General features: G+C 43.3%; 3 protein-coding genes across 3 annotated transcripts; 2 read left to right on the top strand and 1 right to left on the bottom strand.

Annotated features, from left to right (window-relative positions):
• The first annotated feature begins 2,349 nt into the window (after positions 1-2,349).
• Positions 2,350-4,352, top strand: LOC136501809 (phospholipase A1-Ibeta2, chloroplastic-like). Its single transcript, XM_066497343.1, has one exon. The coding sequence runs from the start codon at positions 2,589-2,591 to the stop codon at positions 4,119-4,121; it is 1,533 nt and encodes a 510-aa protein (XP_066353440.1). The 5' UTR covers positions 2,350-2,588; the 3' UTR covers positions 4,122-4,352.
• Positions 4,353-13,594: 9,242 nt separating this feature from the next.
• On the bottom strand, positions 13,595-20,546 carry LOC136500584 (lipid droplet phospholipase 1-like). Its single transcript, XM_066495966.1, has 10 exons — positions 19,915-20,546; positions 18,861-18,928; positions 18,004-18,074; positions 17,638-17,853; positions 16,464-16,627; positions 16,168-16,223; positions 16,004-16,056; positions 15,777-15,894; positions 14,039-14,136; positions 13,595-13,939 (listed from the first exon to the last, which is right to left on the bottom strand). The coding sequence occupies exons 1-10, from the start codon at positions 20,058-20,060 to the stop codon at positions 13,871-13,873; spliced, it is 1,059 nt and encodes a 352-aa protein (XP_066352063.1). The 5' UTR covers positions 20,061-20,546; the 3' UTR covers positions 13,595-13,870.
• Positions 20,547-23,592: 3,046 nt separating this feature from the next.
• On the top strand, positions 23,593-27,297 carry LOC136500320 (transcription factor MYBS3-like). Its single transcript, XM_066495660.1, has 3 exons — positions 23,593-23,979; positions 25,024-25,232; positions 26,441-27,297. Exons 1-3 carry the CDS (start codon positions 23,682-23,684, stop codon positions 27,068-27,070), a joined length of 1,137 nt encoding a protein of 378 aa, XP_066351757.1. The 5' UTR covers positions 23,593-23,681; the 3' UTR covers positions 27,071-27,297.
• Positions 27,298-27,895: the final 598 nt, after the last annotated feature.

Raw genomic sequence — 27,895 nt, forward strand, 5'->3', positions numbered from 1 at the left:
GCCACATGTGTATGTGTGTAATACAGCTGCTGATCACTAATAAGCGACTAGCTCATCAATTAGTTGGTGCAGGAAATTTAAAAAAAAAACTAAGTTTTGAATCAGCCGTCTTCTTCCTTCGAATCGATCAGCTCTCACTACCTTTTTCTTTTCTTTTTCTTCTAGTTTTTTTAATGAAGCAGCTGCCTTTTTCTGAAGACTAACTGAAACTTGGGTCAGCAAGTAGCTAGCTCTATTTGGGCAAAACATTTGTGAATATTGTTGGGACATTAGTAGTTCTTCTTTCATGCATCGTTGGTGGTTTTCCTTACGTGTGGTGAGAGCGTTTTTTCCCTCCAAGTTGGTTTTTTTTTTGTACTGTACTTCCTTCGATCACAAAGCTTTTTGTTCCAAGTTAGTTTAACAACCTTGACTAGCAATATATCTATGAAATACATTATTTGTAAAGAAAGGAGAGATATATTGTGAAAATGCATTTTTTCTAAATAAGTCTATTAATGTCAATCTTGTGTTGACAATTCATATAATAAGAATATAGCTAGTGGTCAGAGTTAAAAATATTTGACTTAGGATATATATAGATGGACCTATATTATACGTTCAAAGAAAGTAGGCCATGTGAAGAGAAAGGCCCGACCATAAGGAGAAATTAAAACACCAACGTAGAGGAAAAAGAGTCATTCTCGCTTCCCAAAAAGTCAACAACTTTTAATTTTGACCATATATATTTAACAAGATATTAATATTTATGGTACATAATTAGTACTATTAGGTAGATTGTTGTATATACTTTCATAATAAACTTATTTGGAGATATAAATGTTACACACATTTTCTACAAACATAATCAAAATTGAGAAAGTTTGACCAGCATGATTCCCATAGTGACTATTTTTTAGGGACGGGGGGAGTAGGTTACATGGAAACCACACTGCAAAAGGATTTTAGAGTCAAAATTGAACGGTATCGATAGTTGAGGTACCACTTCGATGATAATTCAAATTCAAGGATAAAATTAGAAAAAAATAGAAGAGTTAAGTGGCAAAAAAAAATGGACCTATTCATTATTTTAAAATCAAGCAGCTGCCTTTTACTGAACAGGAAGTAATTAATAGAACTCATAGTCAGCTTGCTGTACTTGGGCAAAGTATTTATGCATACTGTAGGGACAAATAATGCACTCTTAGCAGCCTTAAACAAGGTGTGGCTGCTGATCACTGAAGGCACAAAGAAGCTTGCTCGCAAGGAAAGAAAGAAAAATGAAAAAAAAACACATAAGACACAGAAGGGCATACACATATGCTGCTGATCATCAGTAAGTTTGCAAGTAGGAACGGTGGCTGCTGGACTCAAAATAAAACCCCAAAAAATAATTAATAATTTAGGATTAACTAGTACTCTACATACCGTTGACGCGATGGCAGCTATGTTCTCTATCGAAACAACATATAATAAACAATAAAAAAAATATGCGTCAGCTTGGGAGGCAGCCGTCAGCATCGCGTCCGTACATACCCAGCCACCAAACAGCCCAATTTTTTTTTAAATTTCAAAACACAAGTTTATTCATCATAAGCCTAATCTTTTTACCTCTAGTTATGAATAAGAAAAAATATTATATGAGTTGACAACAAAAAGTCAGGATTACTTACTCCCTCTGTCTAAAAATGAATGCAATTCTAGAATTATATGCTAAAAAAATACAATTATAGCTTTATAATCAGGTGTGGTATCCTAAAAATATATGCTTTATATAGGTGTAGGATGCAATAAAATATAGATTTTATAGGTGCAGTCATTTTTTTACCATCAATACAAGTGAAAAATAAAAAGAGTTAAGGAAACATGTGTCTTTTGTTGTGTGCTATTTTTTCTCCATATGTGAGAATTGCATTATTTTTCAAAATACTCCCTCTGTTCCAAATTATAAGTCACTTTGACTTTTTTTATTCATCCATTTTGTTACGTATCTAGACTTATTATTATATCTTGATGCATAGCAAAATAGATGTATAAAAAAAGTCAAAGCGGCTTATAATTTGAAACGGATGGAGTAGATTGGAGCGACTATAACTATATAAATAGAGTATATGGCACTATATATTTATAATTATTTATAAATATGGTTAGCGAAAGTGTCATTGTGTGGATGTGCTCTTTGCATTTCCGATATCATAAACCACGTCAAAATTAAATATCACAGAAAAAAAGGTAAGCCGTCACGTCACAAATTGAAGATTGAAACAGAAAAAATAGCGAGCTGTCACGTCACAACTTTAAGGATGAAATCGTTGCATTGCACTGTAGTGCTTGCGCGCCAAAAAAAATATATATCGAAAGAGAAAAAAATGGCAGCAGAGGAGGGAGACGAGACTCAGAAGAAGAAGAAGAAGCGAGTAGGAAGGTGCTCCGTTGACGCGATCAGCCCAGCGCCTATAAAAGAGCCTTCCTGCCACCCAGGTCGCAGCTGTCCGATCAGTCAGTCACCTGCTCTGCCGGCCTCCCGCCGCCGTTGCCGACTTCTCCTCTTCTTGTATGCCGCTCCATTTCCATTGCCGTCGCGACGACCACTCCCACTTTTGCCTTGCATGTCCACCGCCGCGGCGCCGCCGTCACTGTCTCTGCACCGCCCAGCGGTGACCGCCGCCGCGAGCGCCAGAGTAGCCACCGCCGCAGCGCCGCCGAGCAACAACGCCGCGCACCTCGCCAGCCTCGACAAGCTCTTCCGCAACCGCGGCAGCGCCGCCGTCGAGAGCGCGGTGCCGGTGGTCGCCGCCACGCAGCAGCGGAGGCAGCAGCCGCTGCTGCGGCTCCCGTCGTTCCTCACGCGGACCGGCGCCGCCAGGAGCGGCGAGGACTCGTTGGCGGCGGCGGCGGCGCCTGCGCTGTCGCCGCGCCGGCTCGAGCGCCTGCTCCAGCCCGTGGCGCCCGACGGGCCGTCGCCGCGCGGGAACATCGCAGCGGCGTGGCGCCGCCTGCACGGCGAAGACGGCTGGCGCGGCCTGCTGGACCCGCTGCACCCGGACCTCCGCCGCGAGATCGTGCGCTATGGCGAGTTCGTCGACGCCGCCTACGGCGCCTTCCTGTCCCGCCCCGACGCCGAGCCGGGCCGCCGCGCGCGCGTCCCGCTCCAGGACGCCGCGTACCGCATCACCGCACCGCTCTTCGCCACCTCCTCCGTCGGCCTCCCCACCTGGCTCGCCGCCGCCGCGCCGTGCGCCGCGCAGCGCACCAGCCTCGTCGGCTACGTCGCGGTCTGTGACAGCCCCGCCGAGATCCAACGGATGGGCCGCCGCGACATCGTCATCGCGCTCCGCGGCACCTGCACCGTCCTCGAGTGGGCCGAGAACGTGCGCGCCGGCCTCGTCCCGGCCACCCACCATGATTCCACCGGAGCATCACCAGACACGTCCAACGCCAAGGTGGAATGCGGCTTCTGGAACCTCTACACGACCGCCGGCGACCGCTCCCCGAGCCTGTCGGAAATGGTCGTGTCCGAGGTGCGGAGGCTGCTCGAGAAGTACAAGGGCGAGGAGGTGAGCATCACGGTGACCGGGCACAGCCTGGGCGCCGCGCTGGCGGTGCTGATCGCGGATGAGCTCGCCGGAGGCGTCGCGGCCCGCGCGAGGGCGCCGGTGGCGGTGTTCTCCTTCGGTGGCCCGCGGGTGGGCAACCGCGCGTTCGCGGCGCGCGTGGAGGCCCGAGGCGCGCGCGTGCTCCGCGTGGTGAACGCGCACGACGTCGTGCCGCGGTTCCCGCCGGGCCTCCCGCTCCCGGGCTACGCGGACGTCGGCCGGGAGCTCCGCCTCGACAGCCGCGCATCGCCGTACCTCCGGCCGGACGCCGACGCCGCGTGCTGCCACGACCTGGAGGCGTACATCCACCTCGTCGACGGCTTCGTCGGCTCGCATTGCCCGTTCCGGGACAACGCCAAGCGCAGCATCCTGCGCCTCGTCAAGAACCAGGGCGGCAACGTCAAGCAGCTCTACATGAGCAAGGCGAAGGACATGCGCATCCAGCTGGACGGTGGCGGCGGTGGCGCCGCTGACATGGCCGGGTCCATGCTCGGCCGCGTCGACATGCCCGGCGCGGCGAGCACCGTGGTGGAGTGTGTGCACTGACGGACGGACGGCCGCAACGGCGGTGCGAGCTGGTATGGTGTGGACTCGCGTACGTCGGCGCCCAAAAAGAAATGTTTCGTCAACAGATAATGTGGGGTTGACTTGGGCCATTTTTTAATTTGATTTTTTGGGTATTTGGTCTCCACTTTTTACCAAGTACAAAGTGTTGTTATTGGTTGGTGGATCCGTGTATATACCAAACAATCAAAGTGGTAGGTACATGAAAACATTGTAAAGAAGAACATTTAACTGATTAGTTGGTTAATACTAATAGTATTACATCATGTTGTGTCTTACATGCTTCTTGGAGCCACACATGGGCATCTCTAAGTATATAACCTACTATAACACAGTGTATTATTATGATTAAAATCTATAACACAGTGTATTATTATGATTAAAATCAGAGTTTACCTCCGTCAAAACAAAGTTTCTAAAAATAGTTTATAATTAGTTTAATGACATTATCTTTTTCACTTCTCCTAGGTCCCTCGATTTTAAGATGATTTAAGGTAACACTCTTGTACCATCAACAAGCACATGTAAATTGTCAATTTTGTGATTTGTTATTTGTCTTTATGTCGTAACATATTAAAATTTTTTGTCTTTGTCTGCCTATAGAAATAATTGTAAATTGTTAATTGTCTTTGTGTCAATACAAATCAGATTTTGTAGGATTTATGGTTTTGTCTAACGGAATTTTTATTCTTGGTACCAAAATTGCATATTGCGCCTACAGAAATTACAATGAAAGAAATCTACAGTTCAATATAAAATATATGTAATAATCGTCGCCTGAAAGGGAAATAAAATTTAGACACCTGAATTTTAGCAAGTCCCTGTCTTTTTCGTAGTGTCTGTTAAATTTAAAATTATTTGACTCTTCAAAATATGAGGCATGCATTTTCTTTAAGACGAAGGGAGATTGAAAGCTCTAGTTTGGTTTTGGTGAATTGATAAAACTCTTAGTGCTAACCTAGTTTACCAAAGTGATCATGAGATAGGTAGCACATTCCAAGTGGTGAAGCAAATAAAGATCATGACATGATGATAGTGATGCCATGGTGATGATCAAGTGCTTGGACTTGAAAAGAAGAAAGAGAAAAATAAAAGGCTCAAGGCAAAGGTATAAGTGGTAGGAGCTATTTTGTTTCGGTGATCAAGACACTTAGCGAGTGTGATCATATTTAGGTTCGATAGCCGTACTATTAAGAGGGATAAAACTCGTATCGAAATACGATTATCAAAGTGCCACTAGATGCTCTAACTCATTGCATATGCATTTAGGATCTAGTGGAGTGCTAACACCCTTGAAAATGTTTGTGAAAATATGCTAACACACATGCACAAAGGTGATACACATTGTGTTTAGCACTTAGGAGCAAGGGCTCAAAACTTCACCGGCGAAAGTGTCCGCCTGTAGAGTGCGGAAAGTCCGATGGTGCCACCGGTGCCCTGTACAGAAAAGACAGGGTCTCACAGTGTGCACCGGACGCTGGTCTCAGCTGGATCGGAGCGTCCGATCAGTGGAAGCAGTGAAGACGCTGGTGTCGGTCTTCGATTGGACGCTGGGTCACTTCGTGACCAGACGCTGGATGGGTGCGTTCGGTCCCGCTGATGTGGTAGCGCATAGAGGAGATAGTGTGTGACCGGACGTTGGGTGAGTTCGGTCGGGCATGACCAGACGCGTCCGATCACCTCTGGAAGCTTACTGGAAGTGACCGGACGTTGGGGTCCTACGTCCGGTCGGGCGTGACCGGACACATCTGGTCACGAGTGGAACCTTACTGGAAACGACCGGACGTTAGGGTCCTGCGTCCGGTCACTTTGAGCAGCGCGTCAGGTTACTACTTAAATGTACTGATGACCGTTGAGATCGGGCGATCAACGTTTGAAGCCGATGACATGTGGCAAGCATCGGGCGACCGGACGCTGGGGTCCTGCGTCTGGTCGACATGACCGGAGCGTTCGGTCACCCCAAGTAGTGCCCAGTGAAGGGGTACAACTGCTCTATTTCATGGGAGCTTCTATTTAAGCCCCATGGCTGGCTCTAGCTCACTCTCTTGACCATTTGCATTGACATAGCAACCTTATGAGCTTAGCCAAAGCCCTCCCACTCATTTCCATCATTGATTCAACATCTTTATAAGATTGGGAGTGTATCTAAGTACATTGTTTGAGTGTTTGCATCTAGAGGCACTTGGTGTTCGTGTTTCGCTGTGGGATTCGCTTGTTACTCTTGGTGGTTGCCGCCACCTAGACGGCTTGGAGCAGCAAGGATCGTCGAGCGGAGGTTGGTGATTATTTCTGGCTCCGATCATGGTGATTGTGAGGGGTTCTTGACCTTTCTCCGGCGGAGAACCAAAAAGTACTCTAGTGGATTACTCATGGCTTGTGTGTTTCTCATCTTGTGTTGGTTGTACGGCACCCTATTGAAGGTTTGACGTGTGATGTAAATTAGCGCGTGAACCTCCAAGTGAGTGAATCGCCACAACGAGGACTAGCTTGCCGGCAAGCAAGTGAACCTCGGTAAAAAATTATTGTGTCATCATTTGATTCTGAGGTGATTGGTCTTCATTGGTATTCATTCTTATGATTAATTGGCTCCTTCCTCGACACGGCGGTATAACCATCTTGCTCACTCTCTTTACATTACCGCAAACTAGTTGTCAAGCTTTTTAGTGTAGCTAGTTGTGAGAGTTTGTTAGTTTGGTTAGTGTGGCTCTTTAGTTAGCATTTGAGAGCGTCCTAACTTAGTGTAGTGACATAGCTATTGTGTGGATAGAAACTATATAAACTAGAATTGTGGTAGGTGGCTTGCAATTTTAGTAGGCTAGCGCAACACTTGCTTCGCCTCATAATTATCTAACCAGTTTGCTAAGTGTTGTTGTAGAAATTTTTAACAGACTATTCACCTTCCTCTAGCCATTAAAATCTTTCAGGAATGCATAGTAAAGTGGATCGACTTTTAGTTGTTATTATTGTAAAAAAAGAAAAGAGATTTGGTCGGGTCCCGGGTTGCTGGGACATGATGGAGCCACAGCCACCAAGGTGGCTAGTGGGGTGTGCAGTTTGTAGCCGGGGGGCAGCCACCAATGTGAGCAGGGGAGATGATCCTGATTCCTGGGGGGAATTAAGGCCAGAATTCGACGTGAAATGGACACCTTGAGCTCAGGGAGTTGTTGCTCATCTGTAATGGTAACTTGATGTCTCCATGTAGTGGTTAGAACGAGTCATAAAATCAATACTAGTGGCACACGAACAAGATAGATGCGCCTAGATTTTTTTTTAACTGTGACAGATGGAACTAGATGAAATTGCAACTAAGGCCCTGTTTGAATGCAAATTACTATCTCTATTCCAAATTATAAGTCGTTCAAAGATTCTTGGAGAGTCAAAACATCTTAAGTTTAACCAAAATTATAGTAAAAATTATAAAGATTCATGACATCAAATATGTATATTATAAAAATATAATTGATAAAGAATCTAATGATACTTAGTTGGCATCATAAATGTTATTATATTATCATATAAATTTGATCAAACTTGAGATGCTTTGACTCTTCAAAATTTTTGGAATGACTTATAATTTGGGATATAGTACTTTTGAAGTATTGAAGAAATACTATGATTTTACAAAATACTTTGTTTTTAAAAGCTACTGGGTGTTTGGATGCAACAAATCTTGTAATCTCTAATACCATGGTTTTGGCAAAACTGTAGTCTTTTTGGAATTTTAGAAACTCCACTCATGACTTGTTTTTCTGAACCACGGTTTTGTGTCACTTTAGTTTACAAAACCACCGTTTTTGTGATACTACAGTTTTTTAAAACTGTATCATCCAAACAGGCCCTAGTACTCTTCTTTTTCTACTATACTAGTAGTATTCATCATGCTAACACCGAGTAGTATTATTCTCCGAAAACTCTTTCTTAAAGTCAAGATTAATTGCATATACTATACACCATGGATGGCCAAGAAGCTAGCAACTGAATGGATTAGATAGTTTATACACTAAAATTTGAGACTCTTAGAGAGTAAATATAATAAAGGCTTGTAAATAAGATTTACGTTAAGGAGAGAGAAGAGAAGTGGATTATGGCCATTGTTAGTGGCGAGCTTCGAATGTTGTTTCAAAAAACGTAGAATGCAATGAAATATGGATGAAACCATCACTCTTATGCATATATAGTTTCATTCTTTTGTTTCATAGAAAATGGATTCTATGACTCATCTGGGTAACCAAACCAAGATAGTTTTATCCTCATGAAACTCATTTTTTCTCTCTCTTCTTAAAAACGTTGTCACATCATCAAAAATACTTATGCAACAACCTATTAAATGCAAATGAAGCTACGATGAAACTTCCATTAAGACTGACTAATGCACGAGTTCCAAAAAAAGTTTGTGAGATATGAAAGTGGGACATGTATTAGGGTACCCGTAATGTTTAGAGCTAGTTACTGGCTCTAAGACAACTTCTCTAATAATGCTAACTTTAGCACTACCTAGCTTTTAGCATGGATATTCCCACATGACACTCTCACATAACCTTGAAATGTGTGCAAGAGCTTAGCTCTTAATCAAGAGCTAGTTTTTCTCTCTTTTCTATTAAAATATGAAAAATGTTTCGAGCTAGTTTAAGAGTCAATTGTTGGAGCTGCCCTTATTGACGACGTACTCCTTCCGTTCTATATTTATAAGTAGTTTTGACTTTTTTGGTACATCAAATTTCCTATGTAGCTAGACATAACAACTATATAAGTGGGTTGATAAATGGGTTATAAATATACATGCATTCAACAGTGAATTGTGTTAGGCCAGTCTCAGTGAGAAGTTTCTTGGCGTTGTTTCCAAGATGTCGTGTCATATAGACTGAAATGAAATATGGATGAAACACCTAGTCTCGATGAAAAGTTTTGTTCTACGGTTTCAAAGATATTTAATTTCATGTCATAGAGAGATAGTAATCATGCCAAGGGAGTTTTATCCCCCACGAAACTCACTTCTTCTCTTTCTACGTTGTCACGTCATTAAAAATACTCATATGGCAACTTATTAAATACAAATGAAATTCTGATGAGACTTCATTGAGAATGGCCCAATGTTAGACATACTTTTAAATTTCTTGGGGGCAGTAAACATTGTACCTTTTGGGTTTACTTTGGGATTTAATTCTGGACGTAACATCTTATGTCTGGTGGATTACCTTTATTCTCAAAAGCTTTTCATCACATCCAAAATAATTACTCACGTACTCTCTCTGCCGTGAAACATAGTGCATTCTGGCCATTCGAAGATAAAATGAGGGAGAGTGCAACACTTACCTTCCAAATGCATTGAAATCTGATTCTATTCCACATGATTAAAGCAATGTTTTTTAGGCGCTAGGCGGTTTCTATGCGGTGACCCATCGCCTAGTGCCTAGGCGTGCCTAGGCGTTTTCTAGGTGTTTTCTAGGCGTACAGAGCAGGAAGATAGAAAGGAGCAGCCGAGCAGAGGAGAGAGGAGCAGGGGGCGGGCGGACCTCACCTTGGGGTTCCCAAGAGGCGGGGCGAGGGGCAGCGAGGCAGGTGAGGCGTGGAGCTCACCAGCAGTGGTGGCCTGGCGAGGAGGGGGCGCACGGGAGCTCCAGGGGCGGCGGCGGGCCGGCGGACAGAGGCGGCGCGAGGAGGCCTGCACGGAGGGAGAAGATGGCCGGTGATGCGGAAAACGGGTCCACGGCGTCAAGTACAAGCTTCGTGCACGACGAATCGGCCGGAGACGTACCGTGGCCGGCGAATCGATCCTTCCCGCGCCGCCGCTTTCTTTCCCACGCAGCCGCCCGCTCGCGCGCGCGCTCTCCTGCCCGCCAAAACGCACGCGCATCCCGCCCAGGCGCCGCCTCCTCCGCAAACGCGTGCGCCCACCGCCTAGATGCCGCCTCACCCCCTAGGCCCCGCGGGAGGCCTCCGCCCAGCGCCTAGGCGAGCGTGGAATCGCGCCTTGTTTTTCACTGGATTAAAGGGTGAACTCTTAGTCTCCTTATACAAAATATGGCAAGTACATGAGTTACTTTAATTTCCTTGTACAAAATAATTATGTATTTTTATTTAAGTAAACATTATCTTCTTGTTCTCCGAATGCACTATATTTGATGACAAATTTTAAATGCCTAAATGCACTATATTTCAGGACGGATGGAGTACATGGCAAAACAAACTAGACGTTGAATGGATTAGGAAGATGTTACATTAACGCATATGACTTTTAGAGTCTGTTTGAGCTATAGCTTTTGGCTCAAAAATTGGCTTTCTAGCTTTTTTCTATTGATTTTTCCCACATAGATATACAAGTTGTTACCCCGAGAAAACCTAATAGCTATAATATTTATTACTCTAAAAAGCTTAACGGCCTGTTTGTTTTAGCTATTTGCTAGCTCTTACTAGACAGAATACAGAAGCTGAAACAAACAACCTAACTGTTGAGTTGACTCTTCAAAAGCAATAGGAAGGTGACTTCTAAGGAAATGAACTAAAAGTTGAAAAATCACGTTACGAGGAGTTCTTTGGCTTTTGAAATGCTGAGAAGCTAAAAATTTATTTATCTGCAACATCCGCTACTGTAGAAATGGTTTGCCCCTATGGTATTTTCAAACCACGATCAGGTGCTGAAAACCAGAATCGAGTATATATATAATGCGGATACGGGGATGGTGGCGGGAGCATGTACTTTTTTAATTTTTTTTCAATTTTTTATTGTCAACTCAGAAAAATGACAATGATGTTGGGGTTTTTTTGAGCCAACGGTGATCGATAAACCATAGGACTGAAGTATATCTATACTGTCCTCGTGGAAGTACCATGGCAAGTTCCATAGAGATGGTCCTGTACAAGGAGAGATTAAAATTAGTTTTTTTTCTCTCGTCCTTGAAGACTCTCTGTCAATTCAACTACTAGACGTCGTGTCTTTCCTCTTAAGGTGATGATAGTAATAAATGATACGATACGACTTGGCAGATTTGGTTGGAGGGGAGGTTAGTATATATAGTGCTTGACGACCATATTAAGTACTGATGGATCGACGTCGCCTTAATTTGTGGAGTATACGTAGTTGGGTTTAGTAGCAGAATTATATATATATATATATATATATATATATATATATATATATATATATATATATATATATATATAGCTGGCTATAAAATAACTTATTCTATAGTTACTTTAAATTACGATAATTACTATATTAATTTACGAGATTATAGTACCTCCTTTCTGTAGTCACTTTTAGCTGAGTATATATATATATATATATATATATATATATATATATATATATATATATATATATATATATATATATATATATATATATATATATATACACACACACACACACGGACGATTGTGATGTGACCCCGCAAGCAAATAGGAGTGTGGTTTGGTTGGACGGAGGGAGGTCGGACTCGCTGAGACCTCACTCACCTCACCCTGCTGAAGATAGAGAGTGACCGATGAGTGAGCAGGCCATTATTTATCACGTTCGCTTAATTGTTTCTGTGGCTTATAAGCCGGCTGATGTTGTTTCGTTGTAAGAGAAAAATACTATATCATAGCTGGTGATTACGAGGATGAAGCAGAGAGGACAAGAGACGCGACGAGGCTGTGTCGGATCCCGGACTGTTGGGACGGCATGCCTGTGCCGGAGGCAGAGGCAGAGCCAATGCGGTGGGGTTGCCTTGGCGACCGGGAGCCTGCTAGCGCTCCCCACCAATGTCTCCAGGGGGAATGATTCTTCCCATGGGGCCCGGCCTCCTAGCTAATCCTCCCTCTTCCCCCGTGCAGTGCAAGTGCAAGTGCAAGCGCGACGGCACCCTCAGTCCCCCACCCAGAAAAAGGAAAACTTGAGGCCACGATTCGGCGTTGGAATCGGTCGCAACAATCAGCGTCCCTGTCTGCCTGTATGGCATCAGTCCGCGTAACCTGACCTGTCAGTCGCATCGCATCCGTGCTGGTGCTGGGAGGGAGCATGTACCCGTTTTAATTTCATCTGGCAGGGGGTTTACCCTTTCCTGCTAGCAACGGTAACCGTGGACAACCTGCAATTTAAAGATTTATTCAATTGTTTTACTTACTTAGCAACCGTACCGGTGGACACACTGTGTTATGCGGCTATCTGGGCAACTTGCAGTTTGAAGATCTATTCAATTTATTTATATTTATACTTACTAGCAACCGTATCTTTGTTGTGCGCTTATCTTGGCAACGACTTGCGGTTGATTGGTCATGCACGCTAATTCATCTCAGGATCAGGTATTATGCCTGGACAACCATGTTCTATCTCTTATATGGATACAGAAGACTTGGATATTTACCTATATGTATATGTACACACCGCGGCCCAACCCCACGGTCGTCCGCGTGCCGCGTGCGTGCCGTGGTCGGCACCCAGCAGCGCACGTTTCTCATTCGCAGTCAACCCCCAGCTAACAAACGATCTTCTTGATTTCCTTTGCAACTCTAGTCTTTTTCTACTGCTGCCTCCGTGCAGACAAGGATACAATCTTGATTTTTTTTTACATTTATTAAGCCTTTCATCTCATCTGAATAATTAATAAACGTATTTTGGGAAAATATACTATAACAAATCTCTAATAATACTGTTTAGTACGATAAGCATTAATATCTTTGTATATAAATAAATTTAGTTAACTTTAAAATAGTTTGATCAAACACTGTTGTGCAGAGTGTATCTTCTTCTTCTTCTTCTTTTTTGGTCTGGACGGAGAGAAATACAAACCATGTTAAGCGTTTTGTCAAGGGGGGCCGTCGTCGGTCATTAGTCCGTCCGGCCGCCGTGCGTGGTCCTGTGTCCTTTTCCACGAAAGTCGAAAGCTGCTGGCGGCCACGGCGACCACTGCTCCCTCCCCACATACGGCTCTGTTAGCTTGTTTTATAAATCCTATTTTTTAGCTTATTTTTTTTACGAAACGAACGGGGCCTAGTCGTACACCTCCTGATGCTGCTGCTGCTAAAGTGGTGCGCCCCACAACTTGGGCCACGAGCCCACGACTCCCACACCACACCTGGGAACGGGACTATCGCTCCTCTCGGTCTTGGTCCGGGGAGCAGTACCCTTTTTCCTTCTTTATATATATATATATATATACAGAGAGACACACACACGCGCACTCCTAGCCTAGCCTTTTTCATTACTAGCAGTAGCAGTAGTATCAGCCGTTTCAGAGCGCCTAACGCCACACTTCATAAGACTATGGTCGGTGCCTTTTTTTTCTGAACCAAACAACCCTACGGAGCAGGCATTGACCTGACCAGGCAGCCAGCCACGTGTCACCTCAACTCTGACCAACCAAGCCATCTTTTCCATATGTTTATGTACGTATATACGTACGATGACCATTTTCCTTGGCACGGAAAACACACACACACACACACAAATAAAAAGAGTTTGGAAAGACAATATAAGCCCATGAACGGACAGACGATTTTTCATCTTCTCAGCATCTTTATATATAACAAAGAAACAAACAGACACATAGGGTGGCGTACATACATGTACAACTCCCTTTCTGTTTCTTCGTTCATGACCTCACATGGCACTGCTCCTATTTACAGCTTCAACTTACACTGTTACACAGCGCACCCAGTCAATCCCCCAACTTACACTGTTACCACCCTGCGGTTCCATTCTTTACCACCCTGCGGGGGAAAATTTGCACCCTGTGGGCGGAATTCTCTATCTATAGCTGGAAGTGATCTATTATGTGCTGTATCACATCCGCTCCCTCGTTCATGAAAGCGTACTTCACCTGCCGTGCACCAATACAAGCTTCAACAACCGTTAGCCTCGCGTCACATGATAACCAACATAATGGGGGATGTGGAAAGGAGAGAAGCGGACTACAAACCTGAATAATGCTATGTGCCGCGAAGCTCGTCATGCTGCTGTGGAAGCTCACGTCCACCTTCTCCCACGACACTCTTCGGAGCCCCGTCACCATTTTCTCTACAGGATGACACAATCACGAGTTTAATAAGAGTAGTGACTCGTGACACTAGTACAAGGAAAAACATCTCCAAACGCGTCCAGAAGATGGGTTTGCGGATTTTTTTGGGACAAGTCAACTGGGGATTTCTAAGATGTCATCAGCTCCACCACAAATCTCCACGAGTTTTGTAATAACAACAAATAACCATCTATGTACACAAGTACACATGCTCTGTATGTAGTGCACACACTATATATAATCTATCGGTTCATCTTGCTGTAAATTCTTTTACTTCTATTACGTGTTCTTGTTCCATAACCATTTTTGTGTCAGTGAAATGGTGTCTCATCTACATCTACCTTACTGGTTACCACTACAACAAACATATAAGCACATCAAAAGTGTCTTAATGAAATCATAACAAAATATGAGTCAATAACCAATCACAACATACAAAGGAAACAACAAATCCTTTGTCTTCAGGTAGTTTTTTACCTTTTTCCCAGGTCTAATGTTGTTATAGTCTAGCCAACAATTTTGGTAAGCAGCGACATGGTGAGAAATATAGGACCAAAGAAGATGGCATTTGCAAGGAACCACCAACACCATGATTGCAGTCATCCAGTCAACTATTGCATTGGGGTCACGAACCTACTCATTTTCAAACCACACACCTGCTTGCTAATTAGTTATGACCAACATTCAGGGTCCTAACCTTACATTCAGAAGTCAATAAACATATCATAACAAATAAAAAAAAAGCCATGATGTCGTGGGAAAACATGTGTTGCTCAAAGCTATGACGAATCTTGTTACTTGCCTATGTGAATCATGGAATTATAGAAGTCATCACTATGTTTTCTTATGGGTAACAGAGGACTTAAACAACAAATTTCAACTAACAGGATTAAGGACATTTTCAAAGAGCTAACTGATTTGAGACATCAATTCCGCGTGGCACGACTACGAGATATACAAAATCATCTATGTCAAGCCTTATCGTCAAGGCCATGCATAATATGTCAATTCTTTCACACCTATGTCAAGTAGACTTAACCCCTAGTCATCCAAATCCAATCATGTTAGGTGCTCCTCCAGTCCGGAACTTCAACATGAGACCAACTACCCTAGGAATTTCGTATGAGCAGCCTACCCATGTCGCTAAGATGTGCAGCAGCTCGCGAATTAAGGGATTTCCAATGCCGCACGCTAGTCACCATGTCAAACATCCCAGTTCATACTGTATTCAGTCCAGGATCATTCACATGGTATGGGGATAAATTAGCAAAACCATAACAACAGTTTAGGCCTTTAGGTGCCACATCATTGTCTCAGTGGAAACACTGATAAATGGTATACTTCAGTGGCAAGACCAAAATGACAAGCTAGCACAAATTTAGTACCACGGTAGCTTGCTGCCTCATTGTTTTGAAGACTAAACTGGTAAGCTTATTTACTCAGATTCATAATAAAGACAACATTTAAAAAAAATCATAAAAAGGACAACATTTTTTTTTTAAAAAGACTAAGGAAAAGGATCACCTTTTCCACATAGCACTGAAACATCATTTACTGGTAACAGGCAAAACAAAAGGAGAAAAACAATAAAGCTTCTCGCAAAAAAAGAAGTATTCTGCATGCAACTCTATAAACTTACCTTCCAGAATGTCCATATCACATTCTGTCATGCAATCTTGGCACTTATCATCATCGATTTCTTCTGAATGCTCCTCATGTACAATGTGTGGGTACTTCTCAGATGACGATACTGGCAACTGCAGATCAAAAGAAGCAAAAAAGAGGCTTCATATATGAGAATAGTGCTACAAAAATTCATAGTCCTTCCTAGATAGTTCATAGAATTAGGAAGTCAGTAAAAAATACCTCAGGAAGCTCAGTGTTTCTTCTAATAGATGATGTTCTCCAGCCAACAATATCTGATTTGTGCATTAAAGAAGAGCATAGCCAAAAGTATACAATAACCATCATAAAACAAACAATATGAGCACCACAAATAAATTTGCCAATAGCGCTAATAATAAGGATACGATCACAGTCAGCATTTGCATACACCACTCTTCGCTTGAATGCTCGCAACGCAGATCTACAAAAGGTGCACATCATTAGTATAGTATGGCAGAACCAAAACAATGTATTACTAGTAGAAGAATAATAGAACAACAGCAAAAACAACAATTTCTTTTAGTCAAGAAAGTTGGGGTAGGCTGGAGTTGAAACCCAACATTTGCCACCAACAAAAACAGAAAAGGAAAATAAAAAAAATACAAGGCAAATTGAAACAGAACATGAATGCAAAATAAGCAAAGAGCAAGATAAGACTTACATAAAGCAGAGATCGTCATGATCTTCAACCATCCGCAGCAGCAGTGGAGGCTGCCCTTCATCATCGTCAGTTAGAAAGAGATGTCTACCAGTTCTCCTAAATATCCAATGAACGACGCGGCAAGCAACCTTTTCCATTGCAACAGATCCAAACAGTAGTGGAACCTAGTTTGTAAATGAAGAAAGTTATCATCAAATAAAGAGTGCAAATGACTTATGCCAATGTCTCATTGAATATGGCATGTAAATTAGATCAGAAGTGGAAGGTTGTTTATTTTTCTTTAAATAAAATCCACGCGAGAGCTGAGCATCATTGCATTAATAAGGACAATAAATACAACAACCCCACAACATAAATCATTACATTTGCACCAGAAACATAAAAACAACGACCTCGATCACACCACTATGCAACCTCAAGAGACAGCCACATCCAACTGCGCTACTCCCCTAGCCTATGCTAAACACCACAGGTTACCTACTTCTATTTTTTTCTAAGGACCTGCAACACGCTACGGGAGGCGTCATTGAACACACAACCATTGTGATGTCTTCACGACATCCAAGCACCCAAAATAATCAACTAATCCAGACCTCGTTTCATGCTGCCCAGGATCAATTTTGATTGGATCTCCAGGTACATAATTGGGCAAGATTACTCCAAGCAAGTTACAGGGAAAAAAGAGAGTGACATTTTGAAATTTTTTAGTTTCCAGTGGTTGTAAGGGTAAGAGTCAAGAAGTTTGGCAATGAATTTGTGAGTTTTCAGCAAATGGCACCGGTGTTGCTTTTCTCTTCCTCAAAAGGTTTCTGAGGTGTTTTAGCACCTCTGCGTGACCCTTTCATGTGCTTCAAATGCTTTGAAATCAGTGAAAACGAAGTTAGCACCAAGTATTGCTACATATATTCTACCATCTAGTCAAACTCTAGATGGATGAACCATTTATAGAAACATCCGACTTTCCTTTACAGAAAATGAGAAACATTGAGGGCATGACTAGCAAATTGTTCTTCAGTTCTTTCAAAAGATATTATAGAGTTAATGAGCAAATGGTTTTACAGTTGTTTCAATAGATGGATACAATATCATCTTTTTCGTGTACCATCTTTATGGTGAACAAACAAAATATCTAGAGACATGCAGATCACTGAGAAGAGGCAGTCAAAAGTTGAACCTGCTTGTTCCCTCGCGAACCAAGGTGAGGCGTTGCTACAGTAATAAAGTTTATTGCTTCCAACCCGCAGATGGTTCCTTTAGTATTTCCATCAGACATGCTGTCTGGATGTCTGTAAAGTTTTGCAATTGCATACCTTGCTGCTAATCCTCCGACAGAGTGTGCAAGGAAAGAAATTTTGGTGAGTTCTGACCTTCGACTAATTACATCAAGCACCTGAATAAGACTTGAATGCAAGTTAGCATCTAGACTGTTGTTCAGACAATAGGAACTGTGCAAGAGAACAGTTTGATAAAGAATAAAATTTTATTACAAATTACTATGTAGCAGCAGCTAGCTCCTAAATTAGCTGCCTGCAACATTTACCTCATTTGATAAGCGTTCCCCCATGACATCAACTCCATCTAAAGTCAACATTGATGTATTTTTTTCACTACCTGTAAAATGGAACAAATAAGTCTGTATACCACAAGCTAGATAAACAGGCTAACCACTTCAAATTACACAAATTCAAGAAGGGAGCAACTTGCATTACACTATGGTAATTACATAGCAGAACTCAAAGTTTGCAGATGAACTATTCAGAATTGCAAGCATCAATGTGTAAAGGGAGAAGATGTAGAACATAATGGTAGTTAGTATAATGAGATGAAACATTAAAAAAAATATAAGCTCACAGTAGTAAAATTCAGTAACAGTCAACTACATTTCCAATCACATACCCCTTTTCTCAATAAATGCATTTGCTTTATGAGGGGGGTGAAAAAGGGCTCCAAACCAAGACTGCATCCAGTTGCTACTCAAAAAACATTCTGGGTGCTACTCAAAAAACACTGCCCATGCTCCCACAGCTCAGAATGGAATCTAAAAGAACTGCAATGTATAACTGTGACAGTGTTGTTGGTCAAGAAAGAAAAATCAATTTCATCGGTGGATTGATTATATCAATTTGAAAATCAACACTAGTGCCCAAAGGTATACTCGTGTCATTGTTTTGTTACTCTAATGCCAAATTGCCAATATGGTTTAGTAAGGTAGGAAAGCAAGAAACTATTTCTTCATCTGCACAACACAACATTATTTTATTTGCGGTTTTCACAGTAAAATCTGTTTCCAAAGAAAGCAAACAAAGAGCATATTCATAGAAATAAGAAAATGAAGCGAAGAAAAATGTAAAAGAAATTAAACTCGGTAATGGATAGTACAAAGTGGCACCAACTTACAGTGCACAATTACATCGTCAGGGAGTTGCTTTACAAATTCATTAGCTCCATATTGCCAATCAGCAGTACTGCCCAAAGAAAAAAGAGCAAAGTGAATAAAATACAAAATATAAGGGGAACAGGTCATAAGTTCAGAGAGATGTAACTAGAAACATGTCCACTGTATGTAAAAAAACATATTTGTAATGAAAACATCAGTCTGTGAGCTACAGCAAACAGGCAGATAATATCATTGAAATAGCTTGTAGCCTTGCATATGCTTGGTTCCACCCAATTGCAAACCATAATTCATTACTTTGCCCCTTGCAGTGGAATTTTTGTCCTTGACTACATACTTCATGGTAAAATTTCGAGTATGGCATGATTAACCTTTGGAGTTTAGAGCAGCTGGAGATTAACCTTTTTAATAATTTATTTATGTTTGAAGCATAGTCTTTTATTCGTCGTAGCAGTGGCCTTTTTCCTATGAAACCAGCACGAATCTGGGAGGAAGGATTACATTCGGCCCCATTTGCAGAGCCCTGACCCAATGCCTAGTTTCGTTTGGAGTAACTAGCTTTTTGCATCAAATTGTTCATTGGTTGTCCACAGGAGACAGGACTATAAGAGTCACTAATCGATTACCTAGACAGAACAGGTGAGTACAACAAGGCAACGGTCGACCTTGACCGACCCGACGATGGTGTTGGCCGTCCCAAATGCAGTCTCTAGAACAAATTCCACTGAAATGTACCATCGGATAGATTTCAGCAACAAGCCGAAGCACACCAAAAATATGAAAGCAATGCCCAGGTACAAAGTACAATCGTGAGCTGCCCGACCAGATCCCCCACATCCAGCTCTAGCTTACACGGCCAGAAGTCCCCCCATTTTGCAGAACATGTGTGGGTGGGCGTGTGGCACATTGCGCACGAATCCGTCACGATCTACTCCGAACCGGGAGACAATCCAATCCAATGACCGGCTTGGAAACTGGAATCAGCTAAGAACCCTGGGGTGGAGAGCAGAGGTGGCGGGGGAGGAGTGGGGAGGGGAGTGGAGGGCGCGCGCGCACCTGCCGAGGATGCCGTGAACCATGACGAGGAGGTGGTCCGGCGCGTGGGAGGAGACGGCGTCGCTCCAGACGTCGACGCCGCCGGAGACGGACTCCTCGGCGCGCACCGCCGCCGCCGAGCGGTCGCCGTCGTCCTCGCCGCCCATGGCTGCCGGCGGCGGGTGGGGTCGCGGGGAAAGGGATCCCGTCCGCGTCGTTTCGCCGTGTCGTGGAAAAGCGGGAACGTGGGAGAACGGATGGAAGCGTCGCGTCGGCGTCGAGCGAGCCTGCGTGGATTTTGATGATGCGGGAATCCAAGGCCGGACGACGGAAGGGGGAACGAGAACGAAAGCGACCCGACCGACGGAGAGGCCGAGACGGACGGATGGTTTTTTGCGCCGCACCCCCCGGGGTTCCCCTGGTTTCGCACGCAGCTAGTACCGGTGGTTTTTTGTCACGGGAAGTTTCCCAAAGTAGTAGCACTTTGGCAGAGTAGTGAGAAGTGCGTGGAAAGGTGGCCGGCGACGAGGCGAGTTCTTCGGTGGTGTCGCCGTGTTGGTGTCGGCAGGGCAGGGGCCCGCCGCACCGGCACCGGAACGGCCTGCTTCTGCTTCCGGACGAAGCGACGGGAAAGGACGAGGAGGAAGAAGGCGCGGGCCGCACGCCGCCGCCAGGTTGCCCGCGGCCAGTGCACTGCTTACGAAATTCGTGCGCCAGTGCACTGCAGCAGCTCCGGCCCGGACGGCGGGCGCTGGCGAGTGGCGACATCGACGATGACGTGGAAAAGCGACCCTGCATCAGCACCTTACGTGGCTGGCGTGCCAAACGTGCGTGTGTGGACAGGACACGCTGCCTCCTCGTGACTCACGCACGCACACGGCACACATCCCCACTCTCTCCACAGATTAATTCATAATTAATAGTTAATAAATAAACATGCTAATGATTCGTAGTGCCATCCCATCCCAAACACAACCATACAAGGATACTACTACAAATAAGAGATGAGACGATGAGGATCACGTTATCCTGGAGGAGATTGACGAGCAATGCAGCCATCACTGTCACCCAACATCAACATCAACATCAACGGTGGTCTCGTTGGCCCGTTGTTGGCTTTGTTTTGTTTCTCATGGACGACGATGAGCCACCACCCACTCGATCAGTGTCATGGCCTTGGCCCCCAACTAACCCAATCATGCACCTATTATATTATTTTTATAAAAGAAAACATATATAGTCTATCCGAATTCTTGTTACTGGTCCAGATCCGACGTCAAAGCCGAATCTGCTAAAAAATGTTTACAAGTGCCGGCTTCCTTTTTCTATTTGACACAACCAGAATCTCAACAAATCGTATCCGGCACCACCCAGCGGGGTCTTTTCACCCTACTATAATATAATAATTGTCAACGATTATTTTGGCGCCCTTCGGATGGTCAAGAAAGCAGCCGGAATTCACTGTGCTGAGCTGGAAAACACTGTTCATTCTATCACAAATTCATCCAGGTTTCTCTAAATTTCTCTAAGCGAATGAGGCCTTTGTAGAGAAAAGTGATGACCAATTTTCTTTGTACGTAAAACCAACGAAAGATGGGTGGGTATAATAATTTCTAAGCAAAATATCAACCGAAAAAGTTAGTAGAAAAAAAAAGAATACAAGTATACTTGTCATCTTGGCTCCGTTCGTTTCGCTGAAAAAACAAGCCGAAACAGTGTTCCGGCTGATTTATTGTGAGAAAAAACACCGTTCCAACTGAAAAAGACGGATCATAAGAGAAGCGAATATGACCTTTATATGGAGCCATGCTAAGTTATTTTTTTTATGACACGGAACATGGATGCCCAAGACAAAGGGCACACTAAATGCTACATAAAGCCTGTTCGTTTGGCTGTGGCTTGTTGTAAATGATCGTACATTTTTAGCCGGAACAGTATTTTTCTCTCACACAAACCAACCAGCAGTACTTCTTTACGAACCAGATACGAATCAGCCAACCGAACAAGCTGATAATTATTGAGAGCCACAGCTAGCTGGCGTGTTACCAAGCGGCTGATCCAGCCATTGCCAAGCACGCTTTGTAGGCAGAAAGTGAGGCTCGACCACATGCTTTGTTGGGAGCGAAACACAAATAGGGAAGGCGAAAATTGATGTTTCTAGGAGCTAGGAATGGTGGGATCGCAAATGCAAGTTGGAGTATTGGCCAACATTGTGAAGATTGATAACCCAAGCCCTCTTAAGTTTGTGTGACCTGGGCCAACACTGCTAGTTGCCACCATTGCTCTTGTCCTAAGTAGACTCAGAGACTTCGTGGCACTACGTAGAAAATCACCGGTGAGACAGCTAAGGCTAGCCTAAGAGAATGCAGCTCATGAATTAGTTTGGCTTGTTTCTTTTGGCTTGAGTGCCTCAACTCATATTGAATTGTTACCGAATCTAGTTCAACTTTCCAGTAAATTGAGTACTATCGAATTAACCAAGCTAAAAACGAGTTATTATACTTTGACCAATCTTAGCTGGCTAAAGACAATAAAAACAACTTACCAAACTTTACGAATAACTGAAAATGGTTATTGAAAACAAACAAAAAATAGTTAATACCAAACAATCCAAATTTTAGTTTTCTTATTAAACTAGTATTATAAAATTCCTCATGTACGATATCATATATCCCAGCCAAGGGCCTGTTTAGTTCCCCTCCAAAACGTCAAATTTTTCAAGATTCCCCGTCACATCGAATCTTTGGACGCATGCATGAAGCATTAAATATAAATAAAAAATAAAACTAATTACACAGTTTAGACGAAATCCACGAGACGAATCTTTTAAGCCTAATTAGACTATGATTGGACACTAATTGCCAAATAACAACGAAAATGCTATAGTGTCGTTTTGCCAAAATTTTCGGCAACTAAACTGGGCCCAAGTCCAAACATTTTAGAGCATCTACAGCCGTTTTCAAAATCTCGTTTCTACAATATGGACGATAATTTGCATTAGGAATCCTATACTATTTCCAAATCATTCTAAATGTTTTTATAGTTTTATCGTATACGTTTGCATTTTTTTGATAGGTCATGTATGTTTGCATTGAAAACCTGTCTTACACCTTACTCTTTTTAACATCCTTCCACCTCTAAATTGCCCGATTGATCGGGGCGTCCATATTTTCGCACAACAATATGCGTCCTGTTCGTTTGGGCTTGTTTGGCTGATAAGCCATGGCTGAAAGTTCGGTGGACCGATTTGGTGTGAGAGGAAAATACTGTTCATTGACTGAAAAAGTACGGCTTATAAGCCAAACAAGCCCAAACGAACAGGACGATGATTTTTCCAAGTACAGGAAGATTGGGAGTTTTTTTAGAGTTGGGATAGTAAGTTGTTGAAGTTTTTTTTTCAATCTCGCCAAATAAAAAAGTTTAGATTAAGAGTGAATTTTGGAAACTTGTACACTGGAAAAAGGATTTCTTTCCCCTCAACGGAAATAATTTTAATTGCCAGCTCAGAACCGTCCGACCCACCATATCCCTCCTCACCTTTTGCTTAACTTATAAGTCGTATTTTTTCAGTTAACAAATAATATTTTTCTCTCGACAAATCAGTCGCAACTTTACTTATTAGCCATGCGAACGTGCTTCTAGTTCAACGCTTTTTCCTTCCCCAAATAAATACGACCCATCGCTCCCTTGAAATAAAAAAAGAAAATCCGGGAGAGGATAAAAAAAATCCAGAAGAGAGAAAAAAAATTCCTCTCACCTCCACCAACCCTAGCCAATCCTCCTCCGCCATGACGCGGGACGGCGTGCCTCCTGCGGCGCCCCAGCCGGCGGCCGGCTCCGGCGGCGGGGCGACGGCGGCGGGCGACGGGCCCAGGCGGTGCTCGCAGTGCGGGCACCACGGGCACAACGCGCGGACCTGCACGGCGCGGCCCGTCAAGCTCTTCGGCGTGCGCATCGGGGACAAGCCCCCCATCCGGAAGAGCGCCAGCATGGGGAACATCGCGCACCTCGCCGCGGAGGGCAGCGGCTGCGGCAGCAGGGAGGAAGGGTACGGCTCCGATGGGGAACGCCCGCACAAGAAGCGAGGTGAGATGGCGGCCGGGGGACAGGGTTTTGGTGAATCGTGATCCCTCTGTTTCCCCCAATCTCTTGTTTTTGTTTTAGCCGTGAGTTTTTTTAGTGGTTTCGTGCTTGCGTGGAGGAGGTAGGCATTGTTGTGCGAAAAATGATGCGATTTTGATGCTCGTCGCCGTGATTGTTGCGTCGCTCATTTTCGTTGGGAGGCGAGAAGAATTATAGGTTGACGGTTTGTTGAAATTGAAGGTTCGATAAGAATCGTAGGTTGACGATTTGTTGAAATTAATGGTTATTTGCGATTTTGATTCGGTTGCTTGCTGGGAGAACTTGAGGTTGTGTTTCCTGATTCGATTAGATTACCTGCGGGAGAATTTGGGAGGTTTGGTCGTGTCACTCTGTTCCTATATTGTCAGGTGCTCTGTTATCTTTTTAGGATCTTCAACGAATAATGAGGAGGTTAAGGTTTATTTGGTTGTTCAAACATATATTGTTGTTCGGATTTCTGCTGACTGCTAATGTCAAGCCATTGAATTTTGTTGTTAAGATGCGATTGTGATGCCTACTGTTGACAATTTTTTGCTTTAGTCCGTTTTGGTTGTTTCAGGTTTGTTGTCTGGTTTGGTATGTCCTATGTTTCATGCATTTTGTGTATTGCAACTTATTAATTGAGTACCGCTTGTACATTGCGTTTGACCGTTTGTGCTGTTGTCATTCAGGTTGTTGCCATTTGAGGTTGGTTGGTTGAACAAACTTTGTGTTGCACGCCACAACAAAATTGAGTTCCTGTTATACTATTAATTTGGTTGCATATTTTCACCATGTGTGATAATACACCCTTTATGTGCCTCTGAATACTGTTAAATTGCTTCTTTCCTATGTATGTTTCATATGATTGTTTTAGTTGGATTTCTATAACCACAGTACTACTTTTATACTGGTCCATCAGGATCTACAACATCGTCATTGCCACTCTGCACTATGTTTCATATGATTTGATTGGTTGGATTTCCAATTTGCATAAACTAAAATGTCATGTTTTTGTTTTGGTGACAGGTGAGGCATGGACTGAAGAGGAGCACAAGAAGTTTCTACTTGGGTTGAATAAGCTAGGGAAAGGTGATTGGCGTGGTATATCCCGTAACTATGTTATTTCAAGGACTCCTACTCAAGTGGCTAGCCATGCACAAAAGTATTTCAATCGCCAAACAAATGTGCATAGAAGAAAGAGAAGATCAAGCCTATTCGATATGGTGATTGATGATGTGAGCATCTCTTTCTGATCCTGGTAACGTATTTTTAGGTGCATCTTGCAAAGAAGTGCAGTTGCTTGCAGTCACATAAGCTTGCATATTCTTTCCTTTTGTCGGTTGCTGTTGTGTTGGCAGTTTTTTTTGCAGCAGCTGTGATTAAATAAATGCTTGCATAGGTTCTATGATATGCTTATTCTTTTTCTTGTCGTACCTGTTGCATTTGCTTCTGCTTACCCAGGCATGCTTCCATAGGTTCTCTTCCTTTTTGCATGCTCACGCTTAGCTATGCTTATCCTCTACGCTTTAATACCTTTTACCTCTGTTGCATTAGAGCAACTCCAAGAAACTAGCCATCCCTTGCCATGCAGTCCAATTTAGAAATTTTGATATAAAATAAGCCTCCAACAGACTCTCTATCTTATCATCTAAAAATAGCCACGAGCTATTCCTCGTTTCTCGCTGGGCATAAAAAGCGAGCGAGGCTCGCTCGCCATGTCACGTGAATCCAGTTTCCCATGCGCAGCAGCGCTCGACATGGACTGACTTGCTATCAATAAGCTCGCTCTGGACGGACTCGGAGGCTCTGCTGTTGATCCTCGTGCCTAGTGGACATGGCTGGGGACGCGAATTTGCTTTCTGAATGACGCAATCAAGCAATGCCACGGCCCAGACTGGACTGCTCAAAGCAACTTGCTATCACTGAGATTGCTTTGGACGAGCAGCTTCTGTGTCGACTGCTCGATCGAGCTTGGCGTAGAGCGCGGCACGAGCGATGCGAGGAGGTGGCAACGACGATTGAATAGTAATTTTTCGCTAGGCTGTTGGAATAGTCCAGTTTTTTTGAGGAGTCATTTTTTAGAGAATGGCTAAATCATCATATTTGGAATTTGATTTTGGCTAGTCTCTTGGAGTTGCTCTTAATAAGTTGTGCAGTTGCTTCTGCTTACCTAGACATGCTTCCATATGTTCTATTCTTTTTTGCATGCTCATGGTTGACTTAATTATTCTTATTCTTTAATACCTGTTACCTTCTTTGTCATACGGGTGTTATATATAGTGACGCTGTCAAGTGTAAGACTTTCAAGCTCCTTATTATTGTGGCATCTCATTTACTTATGTCTGTTTGTTGGAGCTCCTTATTATCTTTGAAGTTTTTATTTTGTTGTTTATTCCTTGACCCCTCATATGCTTATGTCTATTTGTTGTGTGTTTCTTTTCAGTCATCTGATCAGCTGCCGCTCTCGCGATCATCTTCACAAGAGGTAGAGCAACAGCATTTAGATGATCCACAGCCTGTTGCAGCCCTGCCTGCCCCTGTGGTCTCTCCGGCTACTGTGGTACCTCCTTCTGTGCCTGTGGAAGTGCCTGCTTCAGTTCCGCCGCCAGTTCAAGTCCCAGTTCCAGTTTCAGCTCCAGTGGTGACATCTCAGCCTATGGAACAGGACTCAGTTGCCTCAAGTTCAAGTGCTGGAGATGCAGGGGCGGTGATGCCAGGAGCCATGCCCCCCTATCTTTATCCAATGATGATTCCTCCTCCATACTACCATCCTGCATTTGTTCCAGTGCCCTGCTACGGTTATGTTCCTTTTTACTATGGGCCACCAGGTGCTGCACAAGCTCCACATGAGGTTGTCAAGCCAGTGGCTGTGCACTCAACGCCCCCATTGAACATCAAAGACCTTTACAATATTTCTGAATTGAGCTTGAAGGGTGACTCAGATGCAAATGGTGGAGTGCCTGCTTCTCCCTTGCCTCCAAAGCCGATTGGTCGACCAGAGAGGCAATCTGCTTTCCATGGAAAAGGACCTACCAATGGCTCGTCAGGCGGACTAATTCCTGCAGTCAAGTGACTTTGATTCTGGTCTTAAACATGCCTTCATGTGTATGTAATACTTAGAAGATAGCCCAATCATAATAGCCTGTGCTGCTAAAATGGTGTCGTGGTTTCTTGCAAAATATCTATACTGCTCATTTTAGTTCTCACCAGTTTGGAAGTCATGATCTGTGGGTAAATATATTGTTAGTTTGTTGTTAATTTAGCAATATATTCTTCTGTTGTTTCTTCAGTTTTCCCCAATTTTATTCATCATCAATCCCCAAAGTAAATCGTGTATTATTTTTCTTCTGTTTTCATCAATTTTCTCCAGTTTTGTTCATCTATCCCCAAAGTTAACAATCGTGTGTCATTTCCTTGCTTTCTTTCTGCACATAGTTTTGTTGAATTCTTTCATAGTTTAGTACACTTTATCATTTTCACTTATAACAATTAGTTACTAGTCAGTAGCTCTGTTCGTGAAAGAAAGTACAATATATTGCGCCTGTTCGTGAAAGAAAGTACAATATATTGCGCGACATCTGGTTGTTATGTGGCCTTAGATTTTCTAACACCTGAATGCACAGATTGTTTATTGCAATGGCTAAGCATATAGCAACACAATGGATAAGAACACAAACTTTTTTTTTTATAAATCAGGTGGCAATGCCACAGTGCAAAACATCACAACGTTTGGATTAGGTTCTCTTGACAAGTGTGTGTGTGTGTGTTTTGTCCTAGTCCCCAAGTAATCTATTCTTGAATTTAGGCAATTTTGTCTCACTTTGCCATACATTATGTTAAATTTAGGCAATTTTGTCTCGCTTTGCCATACATACATTATGCTATAAAACATGTCGTT

Source organism: Miscanthus floridulus, chromosome 13, assembly GCF_019320115.1.
Source record: "Miscanthus floridulus cultivar M001 chromosome 13, ASM1932011v1, whole genome shotgun sequence".
In the NCBI taxonomy this organism is placed as follows: Eukaryota; Viridiplantae; Streptophyta; class Magnoliopsida; order Poales; family Poaceae; genus Miscanthus; species Miscanthus floridulus.